The sequence below is a fragment of the Coffea arabica genome, chromosome 7e (assembly GCF_036785885.1).
Source record: "Coffea arabica cultivar ET-39 chromosome 7e, Coffea Arabica ET-39 HiFi, whole genome shotgun sequence".
Taxonomy (NCBI): Eukaryota; Viridiplantae; Streptophyta; class Magnoliopsida; order Gentianales; family Rubiaceae; genus Coffea; species Coffea arabica.
The window spans coordinates 17799741-17821873 of NC_092323.1; the positions used below are offsets into that span (position 1 = coordinate 17799741).

At 37.8% G+C, this 22133-nt stretch overlaps 1 protein-coding gene across 1 annotated transcript; it reads right to left on the reverse strand.

Annotated features, from left to right (window-relative positions):
- Positions 1–1553: 1553 nt before the first annotated feature.
- Positions 1554–22010, reverse strand: LOC113701942 (uncharacterized). Its single transcript, XM_027222856.2, has 10 exons — positions 21910–22010; positions 21608–21822; positions 13101–13209; positions 12570–12927; positions 12282–12351; positions 12077–12144; positions 11570–11685; positions 11383–11489; positions 2922–3058; positions 1554–1928 (listed from the first exon to the last, which is right to left on the reverse strand). The coding sequence occupies exons 1-10, from the start codon at positions 21988–21990 to the stop codon at positions 1690–1692; spliced, it is 1500 nt and encodes a 499-aa protein (XP_027078657.1). The 5' UTR covers positions 21991–22010; the 3' UTR covers positions 1554–1689.
- Between the last annotated feature and the right edge of the window lie 123 nt (positions 22011–22133).

Genomic DNA, 22133 nt, shown 5'->3' on the forward strand with positions numbered 1-22133 from the left:
TTGGAAAAAACAACCCCCTTAATCTAAAGAACAATTTCTGTAGTATATCACTTCCTAAATTCCACTACCAATATACAATACCAAAAAAAAATCCAATGAAACAAAATACAAAAAAAATAAAGAATAAACCCAATGAGAATTTTGGCATAAACAATTACAAAGAGAACCCAGTTTCATACTACTCTGCTTCTGTTACCAGAGAGAAAGAAAAAAACCCAATAGAGATAGTTATCCAGCAGCTATCATTCATTTCAGTTCTCTACTTTACAAGAAAAAAGAGTTGTTTTTCTCGGACCAAACAAACAAACCATGTGAACTTGAGAAGGAAACAAAGAAAACAATGAAATTTTACTAGAGGGGTTTTACCGGCGACGGAGGCCTCTTCCTGGGAAATGGTCGTAACTCAGAAGAAAGAGCGCCGGCAGTGGCTGTTATAAGAAGCGGCCAGTAACGCCGCTTTGAAATTACGATGACTACTATTTTTTTTTTTTTTTGGTGACGGTACTGTGGTTGAAGGTTTCCTATTAAAATAGGCTTTCTGGATAAGAAATTCATGTGGAAAATTTGAAGCACTTGGTGATATTGGGGAATTTCTTTTCTTTTCAAATACTCAAAATCAAGTTTTTTTACTATGAAGTGGTCTGTCAATTTTGATAAAATAAGTTGTGTTTATGATTAGTAAGTACTAGGTAATCTGGCTAATTCCTTATATAAGATTATGGATGAAAAGAGAAATCATAAATGTTGTCTGATAAATAGTTTCCTTCACATATGACGTGAGATTTTTTTTTTTTTTTAAACGTTGCCCGCCGGATTAACAACAACAAATGTGTTTAGATTATAGATCATTTGGAATTTTTTTGTTTTTTGAAAAAATCTTATAACAATTTTTTTATATAATATATGTGAAATAAAAAAAGTAGTTCAAAAATATATTTATAATGCAAGTAAATAAAATTGTGCAAATATCCCTACTCAACAAAAATAATCAAGCTGAATGCAAGCATAAAGAAACGTAAATCAATCAACAACACGTAACCATTCAATTGCTGCTGGCCATATTTACAAGAACTCACATTATAAGGGAAGGAATGTAATAACAGGTTCTAAGTTATGCCAATGAAACATTACAACAGCTTACAAATATGCTCTCTCCTATCCTATGAATATGCCTGACTAATACAAGACATAAATGGAATCTGATCCAGTTCAAAGAGGACAAAAATGCAGAGACGACCCCAACTGGTGGAACTTAGGAAAGTCAACCCCTTCTGTTTAACCGAATAGGGATGAAAGTATACCACGAAATGGGTAATAGCTGCAAGAAGCTCTTCCCAAGGCTAGATTAAAATTAACCATGCCAATGCAAGGCAAAAATGCCAGCACCACAGTAGCAATAATAGCCGGAGATTCCCAAATTTAGCCACAAACACTTCTATGGGTGCCAAAGCTGCTGCACAACTACTGCGTTCTGCCAAAATACCCCCAATTGGTTTCAATGGAAGAACTACTGGGAATTCTGCTTTATGTCTACTGTCCAAACATTACACAGATTTCGCTGTATTTCTGCGCTGGCTTTCTATTGCAAATGTTTCCCCAAACGATCTAGCTTAGTGCACCATCAGTTGGATACTCTCTTCCTTTCTCTTTGCTTATTTTCAGAGCAGTAGAATAAAATCACATATCGTGTCATTTGCTTTGTTCATCCTCATATCCAGATGTCTTCCCTGCTCTACCGATTAAAAACAGCTCTGGAAAAGAGTCACTGCTATGGATTTCAAGACCTTGATATGATCGAGCTGCAAAAAACTCAGCTCCAGATTTAGCATCTCTTCTTGACAACAGCTCAGAGTCCTTGTTTTGGAGCAGCAAAGCCTTCTCTGTGACATTTACCAGGGAGAGAACTGCATCCTTTTCCTCCTTCCCCTCTGATAGGACCAAAAATTCAAAGGGACCATTAAATGAGCACAGCCAAGAAAGAAGCGAGACATTTCAAATTAACAGTCACCAGAATAAAGCTACATTTGTCCATTGACTGATCAAATGAGGAAAAAAAAATCTGGTTTCCAGAATAAACATATCAGCTCAACTTTATAGGAACGACTTATCATATTATGAACCATTACATGACTTTAAGTTATGAACAGTCACACAAAGAGGGCTAATAGACTAATTCGATCCAAATCGTATACTTTAGAAAATAACCCATCATGAATGATGAGATTTAAAAAACAATGCTGAACAGGAAACAAAAAAGCAAACATGACGACAAAGAGAATTATATATGTTTGTGTGTGTACACATATATATACACACAGAACATCGCAAGCACATTGATGATTACTCAAGTACATCATCAATAACTATCAACACACAAGCATGGAAATAGAAGCATAGCCTTAAAGACTTTAGGTAGTTCACCAATTGGCTTATGTGACCCATATGATAACACAAGCCTTAATTCTGTGTCATCTCCCATCAAGCATCCATGCATAACACAAGTACCTTGTTTTTATTGTTAATTAAACGAGCCTCAAAAGATGTCTTGAACATCACCCTAGAATGGAAATAAAACCGGGTTCATCGGCGCAATATTATATCATGGAACTATGCAAGAAAGAGAGACTCCGATTCTCTAAATTGGAATTGCAATGAAAGTAAATCAAATTCTCATTTGGTTGTCTAGCTTCACAAGAGGGCTAATTCCTCTCATTGGTGCCAGTAGAATATTCAGTGAGTTCAGAGCTAATGAAGTTGCGTAAATTCTATATAATGGTGCACATAAGGTCAGCTGAACAAGAAATTGCCTCACTTGTCATTGTTAAGTATGAATTTGGAAGAACTCTATAGCCTAAAACAAATACCTGGTTCCAATGTTTTTAAAGGAGTTTTTTTTGAGACCTCAAGATAACAGAAGATACCTTGCAATTTAAAATCTTCAACATATCCACCCTGAAAGAAAGAAAAACGTGATCCTGCCTCATCTTCTACTTCTGCAGGCTGGGAAGCAACCACATCCTGAAATTCCATTGAGTAAGCTCCGGTCCACTGACTGCCCCTGCAATAGTGGTTTAACAAGAGTTGATCATCTAGTATTTACAACAAGTTCAAAGGATAATATTATCATTATCAATTCCCAAGCCCGTCGAATTGGTAGAGTCTAGGCTGGAATAATCACCAAATCCAATACCAAAAAGGGATTTTATTTACTTACAGCAAGACTATTTAGAGTGTAAAGGAGGACTTCCAGACCTCAGCCGAATGATCTATTACTATCTCCTGCCCTGAGGTCTGGATAAATTTACTTTATTCAAAACTTAAATAAACTTCGAATCATATAGCAGCGTATCAAAACCATGACGACTGAATGTGAATCAACATATAATCTTAACAATGTCTGCAGACAAATGAGGACAGAATTAAGATGAGACGATACAATATTCACAGTTCAGACACTGAATAATCTAAACTTGAGAAGAGGAAAAAAAAAAAAGACAAAGTGGATGGCAAGAGACAAGGACTAAAATAGAAACACAAGGGAACTCTAGCTTGCAAAGAGGTTATAGATCAACCAGGTTATAGATCAACCAATCAAGGATCTGAAAAATACAACCACATTTCAGCAACAGGTTTACGTGTATTCCTCTTACAAAGTACTACTAGTTATTTTTCAGGTTTTCTGCTCCTATGACAAAGCTAATTCAATTCAATATTGCCTTTCAGCATATATTGTAACAGAGAAATGACTTGATGATCTTATAGCCCCAAACTCAATATCTGAAAACAGATAATTGCAAAGCTCAACAATATCCATGACAATAACATTAGAAACTTGAAGATTCATGAATAATGTGGGTAATAAAAGCAGCATTAGAACCAAAACTAGGCTGATGAAATGTAGCAAGGTAAGCATGGATAACAAAAGCAGCATCAGAACCATAAAATCTTCAATGCATGTGAACCAAACACATCTGAACTTCTAAGTAGGTCTAAGGGAGTCCAATTGCTTCTAAGTAAAAGCAAGGCACTTTTTGAAAAGCTCCAAGTTTGAGCTTCAGGTAGAGTTACCATTAGCCAAAAATCTTTTTAATATAAACACTTTTATCAGGACATTACCAGGTACTTTATCACTACAAAAAGAACTTTACCAAATCTTTTACACAACATGGACACTTTGTGCAACCAGAAATCAATGTAAAACTTAAAGCTAGTTCAAAATTTTCCTAATAACTAATTTCCGAACCTCAGACGAGGTTAGACACTATAATTATTATGATAGAGGAGTAATATCACACATAGTTTTCGAAAAATGACTCCCCTTCATTTATTTAGCTACCTTGCATACCTCTTGGACATCAAATTGCATAGTACTACTGTGACAGCCCCACCTCACCCTAAGGCGAACCAAAGGGTTCGGCGAACCGCCTGCCCAACTCTCGCCAGGACTCAGTCATTCACTACAGTTCTCAAATAAATTATAAGATAAATCTCAAATATACATCAAATGTGTCACAATTTAGATCTTAGGCCGGGTTCATCATTCTTAGTGATCCCTAACACATCATATAAAGTTCCGTAGAATCAGATTTCTAATGCGCCCAAATCATTTCTATCCTAGGCTTTCATCCATTTTCGTACTCGGGCGCAAGAATCCAAAATAAGATAATTCACCACTCGAGCTGGCCAGTTCCAAAAGTAAATCATCTACATTTGTAATTCCTACCTGACATACGTATCTATGGTTCTCAGATACCATGAGGAAGATTTAAGGCCTATACATTTATGGTTCATAGCTTACGCTCAAGCGAGCACTTAGTCCTTCAAACTTATTCACCACTTGGCCCAAGCTCACTCCGCGCAGAGGCCACGCGAAGCAGGCTCTGATACCAACTTGAAAGAATCGCGTAGCTCTAAAATTTTGGGCAGCATACCCTCTGTATTTACCTATTTTCCAGCCATTTATGGCTTCATTGTTTTCCTCAATCAATCCCAAAACCACACACAAAATAATCTCATTTCAATAGCCATTCAATAAGCTCCAAGTGGTACAAGTACAAATTCAAGCTAGGACAATGTCCGGAAATAAAGTTGATGCCCTAAAACCAAAAGACAGTTTTGACGTCATTTAGCGAAACGGACACAACTGGAGCTACACTTATCGGATTGAGGTGCAATTTAAACCGTTTCGAAACTAAGACAAAGGGCTACAACTTTGATGAAGATCACTTAGTCCAGTTAGTCCAGTTTGCAATGTATCTAGGTCAAATTTACCAAAACAATTTCAAATTTTCCAGTTCGAAGTTTATTATGAAATGCAACCAACAGTCCTGATTCATTCAATCATATCTCAGTACATACAACTCCAATTCAAGTGATTCCAAAGCCATCTGAAAGCTAAGATACCAGGCTATAAATGTTAAGAAGACATCGACAACCAAATCAGTAGTATTCCCAGTCAAACTAACCAATTACCAAAGCTGATTATCAGTTTCGGACAGAAACAGGACAGCAGGGGTATTTCAGTCTTTTCACAGGCTACGTTGCTCCGATTGGGCTGAAATTTTGCAGGCAACTATAAAACATCATTCTCTACAACTTTCATGTTTTAACCTAAGACTAATTCGGCTTCTAACTAGGCCCAACAGTACTGGGCAGAACAGGAAAAAATTGAAACCCTAATCTGGAATTTTCCGCACAAAGTGAAAATTTTCCGCAATTCGCTACAATTTACGCACTATAGATTCATTCTAGACTATCCTAAGCCATCGTCCATGGCCACACACCATCAAACATATAAAAACAGAAAAAATCAAGATTAAATATAAAATTCACCAAACTCAACTAAAAGTCATGAAATATCACCTAAATCCATCTCTTTAACTCATACAAACCACAAATTTAGCATTATCAAGAACAAAAGAGAGGTTCCTTAGCTACTCACCTTGTAACTCAAGAGAAGAAGCAACTAAGCACCTTGGTCTTCCAAACCACTTCACAACCAACCTTAATACCACTAAACTAAGAGGTTTTATGGTGGAAATCCAAGTTTAATCGGTTAGATTTGAAGATTGAACAAGATTGGATGTAAGAAAGTTGGGAGTTTTCTCTTCTTTTCTCTTGAGGTTGGCCGGCCAAGAAGCTTCAAAATAAGGATAATTTTGGGTCAATTTTTGGTTAAATTGGTAAAGTAAGAAATTGGTCAAAATCCAAAGGTTAACCACTAAGTGACACTTGTCACTTTCATTAATGCATGGCTATCACACCAATTTGTCCCTCTCACACCAATTCATCTAGTAACCTCTAGTTATCTCTTAACACCTACTAAATTAATCCCGGTATACAAAACGTAACCCAATCGGCCAAATTTCATCGAATTTACTGCACTAGTGGGTCCCACATTCGATATACATTCTTAAAACCTCATGAACTAATTTATACTAGAAAAATTATTTTAAAAACCCTATTTGCTCATACCAATTATCTGAAAAAATTTTCTAATAAAGAAAAGGTATAAAAGGCGTGCAATTAAATAAAATAAAGCCTAGAAAATTGAAAAATTTACGGGTTCTCACACTCTCTCCTCCTTAAAAGAATTTCGTCCTCGAAATTTCTTATCATCGCCTTCTTTGGAATACAAAATTTTACTGCTTCCTTCTCACGGTTAAATTGAGCATCATACTTAGCTAACCAACCTGTTTCCCCTTCACTGGCCAGATCATTGAATTCTTTGGTATAATTTCTTCTTCCTTCCCAAAGTGTAATTCTTATACACCATTCTAGTGGTCAAACAGTGGAATACCAGAATCTTACCTTCCACGTCTTCAAACGAATCAGGGACTTGATGTTGCTCTAGGGCATATGTCCGAGCCGACACCTTTGGTCCATTCTTCTCCCCCTTCGACTGGTCAGGGTTGGTCGTGGTTGGTTGTTGGTTCCTACTCCCTTCTCGAGATCGGCCTGGGCAGTTTGCGATTTGATGATCTGCGCTCCCACAACGCAGACATTTTCTTCCTTTCTTCCAACAGACCTCTTCTGTGTGATTCGGCTTCCCACAGTACCCGCAGGGACCATGAGAAGCGGAGACCGAGCCTCTTCGTGAGGCACCACTTGACATCCCTAGTAGTTGTACTCTCCCGTTGCCCCTTCCAATCTTAGGAAACGTACCCTTATCCCCTTGCTCTGAACTACTTCCAGGAAATCCCCTTTTCTTGGTTTGGAAGTTCTTGACTTGTAACCTCGCATTTTCAACTCGTTGAACTTTTTCCACAGCATCACTAAAGGTACTGAGTTGGGCTACAGCCAGGTCTTTCTGAATCTCAATATTTAATCCCTGGACAAAACGTCTTATCCTCCTTTGCTCAGTCATAATTAGTTCGGGAGCGAATTTAGACAACCTGGTGAACTGGCTCTCATATTCGGCGACAGTTTGAGTTCCCTGCCGAAACCTAATGAATTCATCTTCTTTCTTTTCCTGGATCAGAGGTGGAAAATACTTCGTGTTGAACTCTCTCATGAAATTCACCCATGTCCTTGGGGTTTGTTCTCTTTCCCATTTCAGTCTTATGATATTCCACCAAGATCGGGCCGCTTCCTCCAGTTAGAAGACGGCAAGTCACATGTCGCTCCTCAGTGTAGTGTAACGCGGCAAAGATATCAATCATCTTTTCTAGCCACCCCTCGGCCACATCAGGGTCTCGTCCTCCAAGGAATTTCGGTGGCGAGAACTTTTGAAATCGTTCAAGAGATTTATCCTCACCCTCGATATGATTACCAGGATTTTCCGGCTGAGTAATAGAATTTTGGCCTTGCTGTTCCCCTACGTGAGCCAAAAGGTCGGTCATACGTTGGATAGCGGTAACTACCTAAATGTTAGGGTCCAGTCCAGGTTCAAGGTTGGGTTCAGGCATTGGTTCCCGATTTTCCCCTTCATCCAAGGGTTGCCTACGTCCACGGTCCCGGCCTCGTCCACTACGTGTTCCTTCCATTGGATTAACTAATCTAGACTCGAGGCGCGAATACAAGATACAAACTAGCGAGATCAGTAAGTCAGATATATATAATACGTCCGAATCAATTCAAAAGCAAATATGTATATAACTCGACTATATCAAACAATTCACACAGTAACAGTCAGTCAGATACAAGCAAAAAAAATCCTATGGAAGTGAGGGGGGGTCATTAGCAACTAACGAAAAGCTTCCTCTTTCGTACTAGTAGTTAATCTGAAAAGGCATACGACATGTAGTCGAGCCTTATTTATGCATTCCATTTACTGGATTTATAACTGTGGGATCCATAATTGCTTACTCTGGTTATTCTAGGGTTTCTTGGTGATTAGAGCCCTACTTTGATTGAAACTTTTGACGTATCCTTGTTTCACTGGTGAGTGCACTACTCCCCTGAATCAATGCTAAATTGGTTTTCTGTATTTGCAATTTGCTATTTGAATGTCTTTCCTGACTGTTTATCCTGTATAAGACGAGGATGTACTTTATCACACTCGTTCTCTTGCCTGTACTGAACGAACTGGAATATATTACTTGTACTTGTTATGTACTTGAATTTGTTACTTGCACTTGTTATGATGTCGTTCGAAAGTGTATCCAACGACCTTCCTGTTAAACCTGAGCTCAAATTCATGGGGAGTTAATTGAATTGAGCCAGCAAGGGCTTGGTCGTGAAAATTTACAATCCATGGATACCTGCTCCTGGGGAATCTATGGGTATTGGAAACTCTGAATTTCCAGTATACTCGAGTATTACCATTCCTGTTCCTGTTTGGCGTTCGGGTCCGGTAAGGGGTATGTTTGGTGAATGGGGTTTTGGCGTTAAAACAGTATTCTACTGGATTGGTTCCTGTATTTGAACGTTGACGGAGGGTCAACGAGGCTGGATCAAGTATAGCAACGGGGATTTGGCTCCTGAGAGCCACCTGTATCCTTTACATTGTGATGTTCATTCTTTTCTCGTATTTGATGTGAATGTATGCCTCCAAAGTGCTTCCTCATGAATTCTACTATTTATACTGTTGGTACCTCATTGACCTTTTAGTTCACCCCATTCCATTATTCTTGTTTTCCTTAATGGTAAGAGATAACTAGAGGTTACTAGATGAATTGGTGTGGGAGGGACAAAAGGATAGCCATGCAATAATGAAAATGACAAGTGTCACTTAGTGGTTAACCTTTGGACTTTGACCAATTTCTTACTTTACCAATTTAAGCAAAAATTGACCCAAAATTATCCTTATTTTGAAGCTTCTTGGCCGGCCAACCTCAAGAGAAAAGAAGAGAAAACTCCCAACTTTCTTACCTCCAATCTTGTTCAATCTTCAAATCTAACCGATTAAACTTGGATTTCTACCATAAAACCTCTTAGTTTAGTGGTATTAAGGTTGGTTGTGAAGTGGTTTGGAAGACCAAGGTGTTTAGTTGCTTCTTCTCTTGAGTTACAAGGTGAGTAGCTAAGGAACCTCTCTTTTGTTCTTGATAATGTTAAATTTGTGGCTTGTATGAGTTAAAGAGATGGATTTAGGTGGTATTTCATGACTTTTAGTTGAGTTTGGTGAATTTTATATTTAATCTTAATTTTTTCTGTTTTTATATGTTTGATGGTGCGTGGCCATGGATGATAACTTGGAATAGTCTAGAATGAAACTATAGTGCGTAAATTGTAACGAATTGCGAAAAATTTCCACTTTGTGCGGAAAATTCCAGATTAGGGTTTCAATTTTTTCCTGTTCTGCCCGGTACTGTTGGACCTAGTTAGAGACCGAATTAGCCTTAGGTTAAAACATGAAAGTTGTAGAGAATAATGTTTTATAGTTGTCTGGAAAATTTCAGCCCAATCGGAGCAATGTAGCTTGTAAAAAGACTGAAATACCACTGCTACCATGTTTCTGTCCGAAACTGATAATCAGTTTTGGTAATTGGTTAGTTTGACTGGGAATACTACTGATTTGGTTGTCAATGTCTTCTTAACATTTATAGTCTGGTATCTTAACTTTCAGATGGCTTTGAAATCACTTGAATTGAAGTTGTATGTGCTGAGATATGATTGAATGAATCAGGACTGCTGGTTGCATTTCATAGTAAACTTCAAACTGAAAAATCTGGAGTTGTTTTGGTAAAGTTGACCTAGATACATTGCAAACTGGACTGAGTGGTCTTCATCAAAGTTGTAGCCCTTTGTCTTAGCTTCGAAACAGTTTAAATTGCACCTCAATCCGATAAGTGTAGCTCCAGTTGTGTCCGTTCCGCTAAATGACGTCAAAACTGTCTTTTGGTTTTAGGACATCAACTTCATTTCCGGACATTGTCCTCGCTTGAACTTGTACTTGTACCACTTGGAGCCTATTGAACGGCTATTGAAATGAGATTATTTTGTGTGTGGTTTTGGAATTGATTGAGGAAAATAATGAATCCATAAATGGTTGGAAAATAAGTAAATACAGAGGGTATGCTGCCCAAAATTTTAGAGCTACGCGATTCTTTCAAGTTGGTATCAGAGCCTGCTTCGCGTGGTCTCTGCGCGGAGTGAGTTTGGGCCAAGTGGTGAATAAGTTTGAAGGACTAAGTGCTCGCTTGAGCGTAAGCTATAAACCATAAATGTATAGGCCTTAAATCTTCCTCATGGTATCTGAGAACCATAGATACGTATGTCAGGTAGGAATTACAAATGTAGATGATTTACTCTTGGGACTGGCCAACTTGAGTGGTGAATTATCTTATTTTGGATTCTTGTACCCGAGTACGAAAAGGGATGAAAGCCTAGGGTAGAAATGATTTGGGCGCATTAGAAATCTGATTCTACGGAACTTTATATGATGTGTTAGAGATCACTAAAAATGATGAACCCGGCCTAAGATCTAAATTGTGGCACATTTGATGTATATTTGAGATTTATCTTGTAATTTATTTGAGAACTGTAGTGAACGACTGAGTCCCGGCGAGAGTTGGGCAGGCAATCCGTCGAACCCTTTGGTTCGCCTTAGGATGAGGTGGGGCTGTCACAACTACTGATTATAACAGTATACCACTAAAGGAATTAAAATGAAGCCTATAATCACTATTGATCCCTGCATGAATTTATTCCAGCAAAGTTGTTGAACCTCTAACATGCAGCACAATTCCTAATTGCTCAGGAAAAGAAAATGTAATAAAAAAAAGTATAAAGACAAAATCCATTTCTGCAACCTGCATTATTTCCATGAAATGCAAAACCACCCATTAGTGAATAGTCATCAAACGAAATTGATAATGCCATGCAATTTATATAAGATATCCACTTAGATGTGCTTTAGGTACAATCAGGAAATTAAAGAGCATCCACAAATTTCAACCACATAAAAAACTTTACACTCATAGTTAAAATGGTATTTACCTGTTGAAAGCTATCAAAGCTTCAAAAGGAGTGATTATAGGAGCTAAAAACTCCTTGCTATCCAAAAGAGCCGTTTGAGCGCAGGATACATAGATGAAAACATCACACTGCATATGCACCAGAGATTTGAAAAATTCTCAAAAGTTAAAAGTTGTAAAGAAAATCTGTCCACAGAAACAATGTTTACCTCAGGAAAATTAGCTAATTTTGCAGGATTTGGCTTTCCCATAAGAAAGGTATATGCCTTTTTCCCAGCTCTAGTCACGAGTTCTGTCATTTGATGAATCATATCTAGATAACCAGCTGCATCAATAATTTTACCAGAAAAACTTCAGTCTGTATCTTAAACATGACGACAAACTAAAAAGGTCAAACAAAATGATGTGCATTGGCAATACATTCTATCAAGCCTGAAGACAATATTTATTATCTAACCATAAGCTCAGCAAATGTTCAATAAATTTTCAGAAGATTTCAATTGATTTGCAAATGCATAAGACCAAATTGGCTTTCAATATGAATTAAGGAGCAACATTTGTGGTCTTTACTCAGAGCAGATAACACTATTGCATATGAATTATAATTCTACATATTTAGAACAAAAAAGTCTAACTACGGCAAAAGTCAGAAAAGCATTGATCCATGATGGAAGAGGGCAAGTGCATATTAATAAAACTGTTGCACAAGAACTTACCAACTCCAAGAGTTCCAACCAAGATCCCAACCATGTTTGCATCCTTCGCTTTTTCAACTAGATAATACCTAATTATTCATGCAGTTGGTTGCACATGGGACAAAAGAATGATTTTAATACGTCAATGCATATCACATCTTATATATAAAAGTTACTAATTTGCTGAAATAAATTAGCATCATTATGTGCTTGACAAGTATAATACCTGCGCTTAAGAATTTTTGCCTGCTGAGATACATCAGTCTTCAAGCAACCTTCAATTGCATCATATCTGACTAGAAACAACAGGTGAGAAATCAACAAACATTATTGCATAGCCAAGTGAAAGAGCATGAGAAAGCAAAAGCGGGTAGCTGAAAAGAACAAAACAAGGAAAATCAATTGACAATGTCAAACCAATTTGAATTGGCGAGCTTCATGCTTATAACAAAACTAAGACAACGAGCAACACAGAAGAGAACGGCAATGCCAAAAATTGCACCCCTGCACTTACCTATTTCACAACTATTAAATGTTAATATGAAGTTTGTGAAAGCCGAGTTGTCTAAACCAATCCAGAACAGCAAATAATCCTCCATCCTGTGTCCCTCAGGTAAACTCCAACCCAAACCACCTAGTCTAAATTTTGTATCAGCCTTCTGAGAAGAATCTTCATTGTTATCCTGCTCGCCATTCAACATTAAATGTCGATTTTCCAATTTCATAGATGTGGATGGAGTTATAACTGAATTCGTAACATTAGCAAAATGTATCTGAAATCCTGAGTTGGAGTCATGAAACCTCGTTGCTTCAACATTTAGTGCCTCTTTTATATCCGGCATTCCATGAGCATATTCTAACCCAAAAAGAACCTGCAATATCAGCGATATTCAAGTCAGCAATTATGTAACTTAGACAATATGTGTTACAAGCCAAAATAAAACTATCACCTAGAGCCCTGGAGTGAGAAAATTGCAAACAAAAATTTGTGTAAAAAAAGGCAAAAACAACCACATGATAGTATATGCAGTACTTTCCAACTTACCAGAACAGGCTTGCCACTTTTTACGCCATAATTGTATAAACTTTCAGCACAATTAGATGCCTTAAGAGGAGCCTTGCCGAAAACACAAAAAGCTGGAATTGTGGTTGTCCTGCCAAAACATATTATAGAAACCCAAAAATTAGAAACAAATGGAAGAAAAATTTTGTTTCCCACCAAATTTTCTACTTGCAAACTCAACAAGGCAATTTAAAACCAGAAAACTTGATACCAAAACATGTTCAAACTTATACATGACAGTATGTATGCATCATCGTTGATACTTGTTTCCTTGAATCAAGTACATAGCAGCCTCAAAGAATTAGGAACCACTTGGGATATTCTGTACTTGAAATAAATCTATAGGTACATAAATTGCAAAAAAAAAAATGGAAATGAGGCCTCAAGGGTTCATCAAAAAGCAAGTTTCCAACACATTTGCAAATGTGATTGCTCCATTTTTAAGCCTGAGAGTAATTGGGACCAACGAAAAAAAGGAGGTAAATACTACAAGACATAATGTGTAACATTTATTGTTCAAATGCACGTTAACAGAAAAATTGACACAGCAAGATACTCCCCGACTTCCATTTCAGCACTGGTTGAGGCCTGTTTCTTCACATTCAACAACATAATACATGAGAAAGAAGCAATAAGAGCGTTTCACCATGGAAGCTAGGACCAATTGACTCCCTACAACTTCAAAAAACCAAAAGAAAAAAAAAATACAGAGAGTACACTTTTACCAAATTCTACTAGTTCATATAGCAACCAACTCCAAAACCGAAAAGGCCAAATTTCCAAAACTTTCAAAAGCAGCAATAACAAATAACAATAACCCTTAATACACTGGATACGTTTGGACTGCATAATTTGTTTTGCTTAATTTAGTGTGCAAATTTTAATTTGAAATCTTTGGACACGTAATTTTTTGCAAATGTTTTCCACAAGGGGATGCTAAGTTATACCACCAAACTAACAGACAAAAGGGGCCTTGGAGTCAGGGTTCACGTGGTGCAAGGACCCACCATGTTTTATTCACTTCTCCCCAACACCTTTACTACCTCCGTACATTATGCAAAATGTATCCGTTGTAAGAAAGGGGTAGTGGAAAAAGAGAACAGTCCAGAGAGCATTGAGGATTGTAGGAGCTTCCGTTTTTGGTTCAGAGATAAACTCCAGCCACCTCTCTGCAATTTCTATACCCTTTTTGCCAAGAAAAAGGTTTCATCCAAAACGACATCCGCTCTGTGCTTTTTTTCCCCAGTTGACGTCAATTACAGTGCCGCGCTTGGCACCAGTCGACGCACAAATAGAGATCCAGATCTGAGGTAATTAACTTGCAAGTGCGCAGCTGAATACCAGCTTTACTTTCCGGGTTATCAAGGGTAAAGAGCTTGAGCTTTCTAACTGGAGCTTGTGAGAAGGAAATTGAAAGTTGTCATTTGAAACAATTGAGAACCAGGTCAGGTGCGGTTCTTTTTTTTATATAAGTTTTTCACACATTTCCCCAATTTATGAGTCAGCCCTAATTCGAATAGGAACGATTGAATCATAAATTTTACGCATTCTGAAATTGCAATAATGTTGCTGCCGGCGTAATATACTTCAGAGTTGGGCGTAATTGCAGTGTATAGGCACCTGTAGACACGATATTTGTGAGTTAGGATGAAATTCGCTGTTTTATTTTAAATCGTGTTAAGGCATGATTAGGACTGGCCTGAAAGTTAATAAATGCCTGCTGAAACTTAATTGGACTGATTGGTAGAGTAATCTTGACTGTCGGAGATCTTCTATTTTTTTAGGTCTGTTTTGCATCGAAAGTCCATAAACGGAATTTGTATGTTGCTGAAGTATAGCTGCTATTTCAAAAATATAACCGAATTTCTGAGGTTTAGAAATATGATGAAGTAGGCATAACTTGTTTACATGTTGAAGTTTAAAAATATCTAAGTATGCTGAAATAGGATTCAAACTGTTATTTCCCTCTCCGGTGAAGTATAAACACATGCCTGCTCTTGTTTGAAAAAGATGTACAAGTCTAAGTCCATTAACTGATATACATGTCTAAGTCCTCAAAACTTATTATAAGTCTATGTTGTAATGCTATTTTAGCGTTGCTTTTTGAAGAACTGGGTAGAGAATGAAAAAGTGAATGCTGGCTATTTTTACAGATAAAGACCATAGGCAAGTTCCCCAGACGGTCGTTCATCTCCCTCTCCCATCCAATAACGAAGATTGAGAATAGAAGAAAACTTGGAACCAAAGCGTTTTTTAAACTACTTCATTCAAGTGGATTTTACTCATGAGTTGCATCCTATTAACACACCCTTACGTGGAGTAAATGTCCAACAAGCGCAGGCTATCATTGTCCGGTCCAACAACCCCCGCCCGTGCATCCGAGGCTACTTCCGTCCACTCATTCACAGCCTCAAACAACTACATCGAGTCCTTAGTTAACTACTTCAAGGTAAGGCCATCCTAAAATATAATACACTGCCCAAAAACAAGACTTGCGCTATGGATTTTCATGCTGCTGCCCTGTTTAGCCACCTTCATACATCCAGTTAATTAATATTCTTCGGTGTATTTGTTGAATTTGGCTAATCAATTATTGAATGTGTGCCTATTTACTCCATTCAATTTTTATGCTAGCACCTGCTAATCACAAAATGTTAGAGGTACATCTTGGGTTCAAACAAATAAGTATTTCTAGAAATGAGGACAATACTTATTGGAGTTCTTCCACATATTGAGTCAGCCTTAAGTTTGCCACTGCTGCATTGTAATTAGAACTTAGTAGCTAAGTTTTGAGTCACAAAGATATATTTATCTAAAATCTGTAAATGTTTGACAGTTTCATATTCGTTTGCCAGTACTACAAACTGATATACACTTCTACTGATATACCACTGCAAAAGCTTATTGGGATGAAAACATGGAGATGCACTTCTGTATGACATATGTCGAGTGGAAAAAAAGTGGGGAGTGGAATCCAAACATGTCCACCGAGGCAAACTGGATGAAACTAACTGTCCATCTTAATTCCAGTTGGGGTAAGCAGTATATGTGGACTGTCTACCATTCGAAGTACACGCGTTTGAAGAGGATTTGGCGTTCATTTGCCAAATTAAAAGGTTTGCGACTCTCGGCCGAAACTGGAATTGGGTGGGACGAGAATAGGAGATGCTTTATGGCCGATGAATTTCAGTGGAGGAATCTGCAAATGGTAATCTACCATCCAAATCAAGTTAAAATTTTGGCAACAGAATTTCATGTTTACAAATTTCATTCCTTTGATGCTTAATTCGTAACTGCCGGGCTGAGTTGTGACTTGTTACCTTACTGGCAATTGATGAATTAATTTTAAGACTCGATTAGTTCTTGGCTACTATGGTAGAATATGATGAACAAGTACTCGTGTGCTAACAAATAGGTGTGTCTTGACTTTATTACATGATTTGTATTTGAGACTTAAAGGATAATTTTCATTATTGGACAGGAGAATAAAGACTATAACCAGTTCAGATACTTCCAGTGCGTTGACAAATATACGATACTATCCGAGGTCTTTGAAGGAGAAACCGCAACTGGAAGCCAAGCAACTTCCTCCTTTGCATCTCCATCTTCGCGTGTGCCTCGACAAATGCCGGCTACTCATTTGGGAGGGCAATCAAGTTCACATTTTGGCGATGAAATGCTCACCGGTGACCCAGATATCACATGCTACGATACAGCTCCTACCGTTGGAAGAAAGAGAGGCTCGGCCAGCGTAGGGGCTACAAACTCGGGTTATGGATCTCGCCAGAGCAAGTCGAGCAAAAGTTCTGATAATCCATTCGTTGAGTGTGCCAACTCCCTCAACAACCTAGCCTCAACGAAACTGCAAATTAAGGAGCGCCGCGCTAAAGACTTTGAGAAATATGATGTCACAATGGCAACTCAGGTTATCGAGTCGTTCGAAGGCCTGTCCAAAGGAAGGAGAGTCACGGCTCTTTTACAACTCCAAGATGACAAATGGCGTAAAACTTTTCTGACTATGTCACGTGATCTTCAGGAGTACTGGATTAACAAACTACAGGTTCCCGATGAGAGGGGGCCAGATGATGAGAAGGGGCCAGATGAAGATTAGTTGGCAGTTTAAAAAATGATTAGTTGGCAGTTTCAAAAAAGATTAGTTGATTAATTGCTGCTTTAATTTCCAATGTACTTTGAATGAATTACTTGCGGATTGTGGTCAAGTGGGCTGAATTTCTATTGTTATATTTGTATTAGTGGTGCAACATGGTGCTTGGCTATTGTGAGTGCTACATTTACATCAATTAGTGTGCCCAGGCACTTAGAATTATCATTCTTGCTTTCCTCATTTCTGCCAAAAAATTTTGAGGACCTCATAATATGCTTCTGATGTGGTTATCACATTATAATTCCTACAAGTATTAATATGCCAGCAGTTAATATGCTTCTGATGTGGTTATCACATATTATAATTCCTACAAGTATTAATATCTAAACCCAGGTGGCTGCGCAATATCAAAACTAAGTTTGATCAGGGTAAAACATGAGATCATTCAGGATTTGGGATCCGTTAGCCTAAACACAACAAACTCAATATGGTAAAAAAAAAATGCACGTTCACTGTATCATTTACTTCAATGAAATATGTCATTAAGGCAAAATGAAAATCAAAACTGCATATAAAAACCTTCATCTCTACGTTTCTCCTCCTCAAACATACAAAAAGAGAGGGCTTTGGTATTATATAGGGTGAGCAGCTTGCTGTCCTCGCAAAAATCCAAATTTGGTATTATATTAAGAAATTGGTCAAGTACTCTGTCTAGGAGGTATCATTGGTGTTGAAATTCCTACAAGAAATTTTCCTACTATTTGTGATCTCATATAAGATTTTTATGTACGGGCTGATATGAAGGGACTTCACGTACCCAGATACTTCCACATGAGTTTTGCTTTCTCACATGCATTTTTGCAGACTACACATCTTCAAGGATGTCCTAGTTGGACAGGCGAACTGACACAGCTTCAAATAATTATGGCCTCAATTCTTACCACCGAATGCTTTTATAAGCATGCACTGGCAATATATACCAATTGCGGATGGCCATCAAATTCAAAATTGATAGAGAATTGCTTCCCACAGCAAATAACCTACTTTTACTTTTCCCTCATTTTATATAGTACTCCCTTTTACGTGCATAACTTCAACATGTATGGAGGTGCATCCAGTTCGTCCTCAGATGAAGACGATATTCTATTTGCCGCCGGTGCGGCCCTATTGTTCGGTCCAGATGCAGAACCATTCGGAGGTCCTATCCGGAAGGTTCCATGCAGGACATCAGCTTTAACTGGCAGACAATGGGTTGAAGAGGTGATGTCAGGGCACCACACCCGAATTATGAACGCAACAAGATTAACCGTTGATTCATTTATGAGATTGTGTAATATATTGGCCGACTGTGGATTTGTTCCCCAGCATCATCAAAAAAGGGTGACAATAGAGAAGGCACTGGCGATGACTTTAGTTATGATGAGTCATAATATGCGGATGCGCATGATTGCGGACCGATTCAACCACTCGCTTGAGACAGTGCATCGAAATATTCATGAAGTTATCAAAGGTCTATGTACATTTGTGCAATTCATCATCACTCCAAGGCGGCAGGATGAAATCCATCCAAAAATTATGAATGATCCCAGATTTTATCCATGGTTTGAGGTATATGTGAGGCTGCAACTAATCCTATAACTGATTCATCTTGTAAACTTCTAATTGGTTGGTTTGAGGTGGAATATATCTGTGTAGCCTAAATTACACCTGAGTCTTTGTTTGCTGACTCGTGCTATTGTTGTTTAAAGGCATTAGTGGCACTTTAAGTCTTTAGCTAATTAAAAATGCTAGACTAATTCACTAATTGCGTGTATGCGTATTACTTATATCTTATATCTATGAGTTGACTTATATTAAACTTATCCATATAACATCAAGTAAAATAAGAAAATTGGTATTAATGGAATTGTTATATGAACTTGTTAAAGAAAAAAAAATCAAAGAAAGATTATTTTAGGATGAAATTAAAAATCCAAGAAACACCTCTATAATTTGAATGATTTTCTACTAACGTACCAATTAACATCACAATTATTCTATATATATATATATATATGTGAAACCTTAATTCATATTTATATTAGTTTGTATAGTAATTGATAATAATAGGATTTGTAGAGCAACATCGAAAAAAGGGTGGTAGATCCATTTGTAGAGCTGTAAACCCGGTCCGTGGCCATTATTTGCAAAACCCCTTGTTGGTTTAGAAGCGGACTGTGGATTTTTGGAAGTCCATTAGAGGAAAGGGATAGTAATGGGCTTTTGTGACATCATGAAATAGGCAAATACAAAAGCTTGCACCAATGAAGCAAAGATGTATAAAAGAAACATCGCAGGCCTCAAAATTGATGAAGTATGCACCTGGTCCTGAAGTGATTAATGAACAATTTCATCAGTTGCTTTTAGTGGTGCAATTAATGGGGGTTTCATTGTAGTGATTTCATCATTACAATTTTTTAATTAATTAATATACGGGGGTTTTAATTAAACCCGATGATAAGGTATATTGAGGGTTTTAATTTATTGTTGCATACATCTGTTTAATTAAAACCCCCACTAATCAACAAGATGAAAAATTTCGCTCATTAAGTAATATATTTTAATAATATTGTAATCATAGTTCGTCATCTTGTTTGCTCATTAATTAACCTGTTTACCTAATTTTTTTTAAGCAAATTTAGTTTGTGGGAAAAAACTAATAATACACCTAATTTTGTGGGTAATTGCCTTAATTCATTAAATTCGTCAAAATTTCCACCTTAACTTTTTTGTTTTTTTGTAAAGGACGCAGTTGGGGCCATTGACGGGACACATATACCCGCTTCTGTTCCGAGTGGACAGCAGGTGGCATACACAAATAGACACGGAGTGCAATCACAAAATGTGTTGGCTGTATGTGATCATGATATGAGATTCGTATACGTGTATGCAGGTTGGGAGGGAAGTGCCCATGATGCTCGTGTTTTAGATGGGCCTCTAACGGGCCCAAATCATTTCCCAATGCCCCCCCCAGGTATGCGAGTTAAACCATTTCTTCACTCTATTTAGCATAATTTCACATTACTAATGGCTATCATTTTTGATAATACGTTTGGAATAGGCAAATACTACTTGGTTGATTCCGCATACCGAAACTTACCCGGTTTCTTACCACCCTATAGAGGACGCCAAGCGGATGTTAGTGGTCGTAGAATGGGGAGATTTGCCACGGCCAAGGAACTTTTTAATTACAGACATTTTATGCTCCGCAATGTCATTGAGCGAACATTTGGTGTTCTTAAAAGGAGATTTGCTATCTTGCGGGGCGCCATACCCCACTACATGATGACTACTCAGATAAACGTTGTTATTGCCTACTGTGATGTGCACAATTTCATTAGAGATCAACAACCGGATGACTATTACTTCGCCAATCCCGATATAGGAGATCTAGACACAAATGGTGCAATTCCTCCCTATCCGGAGATACAGCCACTACATTCCCCTCCCGAAGTGATTAACCAATGGATCGGTATGAGAGATGCAATGGCCAATCATATGTTCAATACCTATAGAAATACACGCCAGCGTTAATTCAATTATGGGTGAATTTATATTAATCTTTTTTTAGCTGCTAAGTTAACAAAAAACCTTTTTTTAGTAGCGTCGGTTTATGCTATCTTTGGAGAAAGGGCTATGTTGTGCCTGACTATTATGAACATTTGATATCGTTTGATTCCCATAATCCTTGCGTTTGAGTTATTTTTCACCTACTTATATAGCTGTAACCTCCTGTAAGCACTCGGTAGGTATACCTTCAAACCTGTATTTTCATCATGCAAACGGAGGCACAAAGAAGAAAACATGCGCATGCTTGTTTACTACTACCACCGCGTTGCTTTATTATTTGTTCTATGTTCTGTGCGTACATCAGGATTTCAAATCGAAATCCTAACTAATTTTCAAAGTGAAGGCCCCACTCGCATTGACCAGGTAAGCAATTTGGGGGAATGAAGTATTTCAGCTTCGAATGGGTCTCGTTTGACTAGGCAAAAAAAAAAGTACTTCAGCCTCGAATGACCAAATTGTCCATCAAAATAGCACCACCCGCCACTTACTCCTTTCTGCCAGCTTTTTGTAATCATAAATGCATGTCATTTCACAATAAATGAGTCCCTTATGTTCCAATAAACTAAATCATGCAAGTAAAAAATCTGAGGTAAATTATGTAAATTTGGCCAGTCCAAACGTATCCACTATCTTCAAATTAATTAGTACCTCATACACTAAAGGTTGTACCCTTCCGACCATTTCCTCAAACTAAACTAAATTAATTAACACTAAACAGCTCCTTAATCAAAATTACAAACATAGTTACTATTAAACACATAATCAACAAACTCACGGGCTGAGGCAACTGTGGCCGTAATGAATAACGCAATCAGCTTTCACATGAGCAGCTCCGACCTCGTCCACGCAGCAGCCGCCGTAGGTGGTGTTGGCCATCACGTACAACTTAGCGGTTGCACGTGACTCGTCGGAATTCTTAAGAAGACGGTGGAGCTCTTGCCGGAGAGCACTCACGACTTTCCTTGAATCTTTCAGGAGCTCATCTGGAAACTACAAATAAAATAAATAGATAAAATCTCAATTAATAATTTTAGGAATTATTCATTAGTTTTTTTACCATTTTTATTGTTAATAAACCTGTAAGGCGACTCTGGAGAAGTTATGGGCGTTAATGAAGTCCGCGACGAGGGAAATTTCGTAATAATTTTCAAAATCCATGACTAAAGAATACGGTACGGATGCGGAGGCGGAAGCGATGGCCTATACGTACGTCGCCGTTCTGAAGAAATTATGGAGACGAGGGAAATGGAAGAACATAATTGAGTGGGCCGAGTGATGACAATTGAACCGCGAAAAGTGTT